The sequence below is a fragment of the Bison bison genome, unplaced genomic scaffold (genome assembly GCF_000754665.1).
Source record: "Bison bison bison isolate TAMUID 2011002044 unplaced genomic scaffold, Bison_UMD1.0 scf7180017864383, whole genome shotgun sequence".
NCBI classification, from domain to species: domain Eukaryota; kingdom Metazoa; phylum Chordata; class Mammalia; order Artiodactyla; family Bovidae; genus Bison; species Bison bison.
The window spans coordinates 3,065,438-3,070,517 of record NW_011494955.1 but is presented as its reverse complement, the minus strand read 5'-3'; the positions used below and the strand labels follow the sequence as shown (position 1 = coordinate 3,070,517).

At 55.4% G+C, this 5,080-nt stretch overlaps 1 protein-coding gene across 1 annotated transcript in view; it reads left to right on the top strand.

Annotated features, from left to right (window-relative positions):
- The window catches only part of C1QL4 (complement component 1, q subcomponent-like 4), a 12,785-nt gene that overhangs the window by 4,519 nt on the left and 3,186 nt on the right, over positions 1 to 5,080 (top strand). The window contains exons 6-7 of the mRNA XM_010858069.1: positions 32 to 218; positions 4,758 to 4,940. Of these exons, the coding sequence (XP_010856371.1) occupies positions 32 to 218; positions 4,758 to 4,940 (370 nt within the window). The remainder of the gene's footprint in view (positions 1 to 31; positions 219 to 4,757; positions 4,941 to 5,080) is intronic.

Sequence of the window (5,080 nt, the reverse complement as noted above, 5' to 3'; positions counted from 1 at the left end):
CTCTGCCTCCGGCGCTTCGGGCTCTCACCAGTCGGAGACTGGCCTTCGGTTCACCGCACCACCAATCCTCTGCTCACCCGTCGGTCTCCCACCGCGGGATCCACTATCCCGGCGGAGAAATAAAGGTTCCGACCGCCGTCTGTGCGGCCGCTCGCCAGATTTCATTAACTGGAGGCTGGAGCTGATGGACAGAGGCGAGGAGACTGGAGCAGAAGCGGGTAGAGAGAGAGGCTAGGGCGAGGAGCCGCACCTGGAAAGGGGTCAAGGGCTGCGGAAGGAAGTCAGTGTGATCTGGCCTGACATATAGATGGGGAGCCAACTCTACCCCCTCCCTGTGGAGCCATGAGCCTGTTCTCAGCCCCAAGAGCTCTGGCGGGGACCCTTTAAACCTAAGGCTGCACCGAGCTGCGCGGCGGCTGAATGGAGGGCCTAGGTCCGGCGGCGTACCTGCCCTCCTGCCCTTCACTGAGGCCTGTCGACCCTCCGCGCGGGAGGGCAAAGTGTGCGAAGAGTCTTGGGCCGCAACTGTGTTCCCACCGGTGCGGCGAGGAGAGCGGTCCTCAGCAACTCCGGTCGGCTTTCCTGCCTTCCGCCTCGGGGGCACATTTTTCTGCGGTTGTCTTTGTTTCCTTCTCCCTCCTTTTTCTCTTCCCTCTTCCCTTCGGACTTAGCTCATCTCCGCAGCTGACTTGGGCCAACCTCCGTTAGCTAACTACTGAGCACCAGTTGGGTGTCAGCGCTGGGAGTGGAGGATGGGGGACACGCTGAGCCAAAGCCCTGCCGCGTTGGCCTCAAACGCATAGGTCTTCCCTGAAACCCATTCACATCTCTCTCCCCAATCCTGTCTTGCTTTTTTTGCCCTTCCACCGCCTTGGGTGTCATCTTTCCTTTTCAGGGCAGTGAAAAGGAAGCCAGGAGATCAGAACTCGAGTTCTAGGGCTGCCACTTACAGGGTGATACAGGGCAAGCATTTCTCCTTTCTGGGCTTCAGTTTCCTCATCTGTAAAATGGAGACAATATATCCACCCCTCAGGGATGCATCGAGGATGCAATGAGAGAACTTACTTGTAACAGCTCTAAAATACTGTAAGCACTCGATCATACTATTTCCCTATCTGTGTTATTCCCTGTCCTCTCAGGTGGGCAATTTTCCTTTCTCTTCATACCAGGAGTCTGGTACCATGCAACTCAGATTGCTTCCAGAACTGTGTGATGTTAGCATGTAGGGACTGAAAGCCAGAGTGTGTGTATGTGGGGTGGGATGGAGGAAAGTGGAGAGGAACCACAGTATAATGGCCCCGAAAGGTGGGGAAGGAGAGGGTGCATGGGGGAGAGAGGCATTTCCTTTTATCTTAATGTAACATCAACCAGCTGGTTCCTCTGCTCTTAAAGGTGAGGAAACAGGCTTGTGGAGGTTATCCTTCAAGTGACAGGAAGCAATCACACTGCCAGGATCTTTCCTAGCACGAGTTTTCTATTGCTCATTTCCTCACTCTCTTTCTTCCCTTGAAGGGGTCTGTGACAAGGAGTGTGGGAGAAGGAATAAAAAGAGAAAAACTTCAAGGAGCCAGGACCTTTCAGCTAGACTTCATAAAATTTTAACAAGAAAACTTCCTCAGAGTAGAAGGGATATAGCACATGCAAATCATATGCTAATCACATGCTAATCTAAAGTCTAGTCCTCAGAACTCTGACACACACCTGGTTGTAAACCCTGGGGAAAATTCTTGGGAGACCCCTGGGTTCCAGGACAGAACAGTGAGGATGAGTTCCATTTTGTATCAGGTTATGCAGTTAGGGTTTATTTTACGATTGGAGAAGTGTCAAGTGGATACTTTGGGATTAGGGTCAGGGTTAGTGCAGAGTCAAGGACAGAGGGTAAGGCAGAATTCAGATTTGGCTGTGCTTTTCAATAAAGGGCACCTAGGGGACTCAAAGCCTTCCTCCCCTCTCCCCTCCTTCACTGCCCATTCTGTGCCCTGAAGCACATCTCTCTACCTATTTCCCATTCCCAACCACATCACCTCCCTGGGTCTCCCAGTTCAGTTTGCCCAAGGAGCTCTGAATAAATTGTTCCAGACCCAGCCTGGGCCCCAGCAGTTCCTCTTGAGCCCAGACACTTGGCTTCTGGCCCCAGGAGCACTAGCTGGCCTTGACCCTACCCAGGTCCCTCCTCAGCCGAATGTGACAGCTGCAGGGGAAGCAATAAGGACCTGGTGAGCTGGCAGCTTCATTCCAGAGTGTGGGGAAAGAGCAACAGAACATGAATAAATTCATGGAGCTGCCCCTCGGCTCCTGTGAGCCAAGCCTGCTTCCCCCACCACACACACCCGCTGCCGCCTTGCAGCCCTGCTGGTCACCGAAGCTCACAGTCTGGGCTGGGGACAGGAGGAGAAGGCAAGCTCCAGAGAGAAGAGGGCTAGGACCTGAAAAGGGCTGAGGTGGAGGAGCTCAAAAAGAGGGCCTTGGTAAGTCGGAGAGAGGGGTGCGGAGCAGGGCTGAGCAGAGAGGGCCTTTAGTGAGTGGGTGGTGGGAGAAGGGGGAGGAGGAGGGAGAGGTGGAAGGACCTGGGGTCGATGGGGCTTGAGGATCGGCCAGGGAGGCCAGTGTGAGCCCTGGCCTGCTCTCTCCTTTCTGATCCATCCATCATCCAGCCTGGGGGAGCAGATTTGGAATTAGACATGCACGAGGCGACATGGCCCTTAGCCCCCCGAGGAAGACAAATGGCGACAAAGACCTTGAATAAAATTTGTATTTATGGTTGGAGGAGGCCCCTCCCCCACTGACTGCCAATCCTTTCTCTCCCAACCCTTTCAAGCACGTAGGGGGCCTCCCTCCAACAGGCCAAGCCTCAGCAACCTCTTTCTTCCTGCACCATAATGGGCTGGAAGGTGCAGAGAAGGGGAACAGGAAACAAGAGATGAAGGAATCACTTTCCACCCAATAATCATGCCCTGATGTATCCTGGACTCTCATTTTATGTATTGTACTTTTATACATTACAGTAGTGGCTTATCCTAGTCTCTAAGAGATCCTTTGCAGTTGTCTACCTCCAGGGCCTCCAAATATCCCAGTTTGCCAGTCCTGGGACTCCTTCTTCAAGCTTCTGGCCCCCGGAGACCCTGTGAGTAGGAAATTTCCCCTCGAGGGGCCAGATCCTGAGGAAGGATGTTTCCTCTTGGCCACCGGAATGACCACTCACCTCTCACAGGAGGATGCCTAGCACTGAATCTGCATTATTTGCTCTATTACTTTGCATAACCAATTTCAAATCCCTCCGCCAAGCATTTGTTATGTGAGGTCCAACTTCTCTGAGTTTCCATCTGACCACAGCCCTTTGAGGGAGGGGGAAGGGGCAGAGATCCTGGTGCTGGCCAAGGTCTAGGACAAGGGCAGTGGTGGGGCTGGGCTGGGCCTGCAGGGCCTTCTGACTCTTTCTCCCCAGTAAACTCAACACTTCAGTCCTGAGACAGGAGAGATGACATTTGTGGGGTACCACATTTAGGGACTAGGAAACAGACAAATATAAAACCTCCCTTCCAACAGCCCTCACATATATACACACAAAGACAACACACGATCCACAATCCCACTCACCCAGGGACACACAAGGCCAGGGTCCCATGGACACGTCCACACTTGCCAGCACACTGTCACAATGCACAGGCCCAGAGCCTACCACACTGCTCCAAGAAGCGCCCCGCCTCCGCGTCTTCCCCACAGTTGATATGTCACATTGGAGTCCGAACACGGACCTGGGTGTCTCTCTGCAGCGCGCCATTTACATTTCTCTCTCGATCTGTCAACCTGTCTTGGCTCCCGTCTCTCTCTCTCCGTCTCTGTCTCTCCCTCTCCCCCTCTGGGGCTGTCAGTGAGTCTCTTTTCCAAGCTTTGTCTCTGTCTCTGCGTCTCTATTTGGCTTTCCGTCCCTTTGATTTCTCTGTAGCTCCTTCTCTGCTTCCCTGTAGGTTTCCTGCTTGCTTTCCCGGGCTGGTCTGTTTTCTCACTCTGTTCCCTCGCTCGCTCGTTTGCTCTGCGCCCCTCAACACTGGGGGTCGAGGGTAGTAGAGGTGCCTGCAGATTCGCCTTTTCCAGTTCGGGCCAACACGTACCCGTTGAACCCTTGACCATATATTATTTGGTCATGGGCACTGAGTGGCAAATTTCGATTCTTTCCTAGTCCTTTTTGTTTGGTTGCGGGCTTTTTTTTTTTTTTGGGGTGGGGGGAGCCGGGGAGGGCTCATTTTTGCTCAGGAATCTACCTCTATCTTCTTATGTGTATCTCGACCGCTTTTTATCCCATCGCTATTTGTGGCCTCCTTCAAGCTCCGGGAATACCAAACTCAGGGTAGAGGGTGAAAGTAAGGATAGGGTGGGGGCGGTGAATCCCTGCAGAACTGGCTCAGAGCGGGTCAGGAACCGAGAGGCTGGGGGGACGCGGGACTGGGGCCGAGGCCTGCCCCGCCTCCACGCTTCCCTCTCTGGGCGCCAGGGGTCGCTCGGCACCCCCCCTCCCCCGGCCGCTTATAGCGGCTCCAGCCGCGCGCCGGCTCACACCACCCGCACTGCCGCCCAGGGAGGGAGGGGAGGAAGGTTAGGGACGCAGAGAGGGAGAGCGCTAGCAGGAGGGAGACGTGGGGCCAGGGCTCCAGCAGGGGGCTGGGGCCGCGGCTAGGGTAGAAAGGTGGGTCAGGGCTCGCCGAGAGCCAGAGCGCAAACCTGCAGAGGAGGTCGCGTCCGGTGGGCATCACCCGCAGCGCAGAGCCCGGGACGTCCAGAGCGCGGAGAGCAGTCCCAGCTCCAGCTGGAACGATCCGTCTGGGTAGCCGGGGACCTAGGCGCCGCCATCCTCGAGAAAGCAGCTGTCCGGAGAGCAGGCATCCTAGATCCGTTAAGAAACCAGCCGTCCGAGAAGCCGCCGATTTCAGGCGCCCTGGAACGTTAGATTGAACGAGAGGGTAATAGAGGACCACGGACTCTGAACCGTCTGGAGCTGCCTCTGGTCCACGGGGGAACCTCCGCCTTGACGGAAGGTTTGGGGAACGGCACCGCTGAGGCGGAAGCCCGAAGGGGGGGGGGG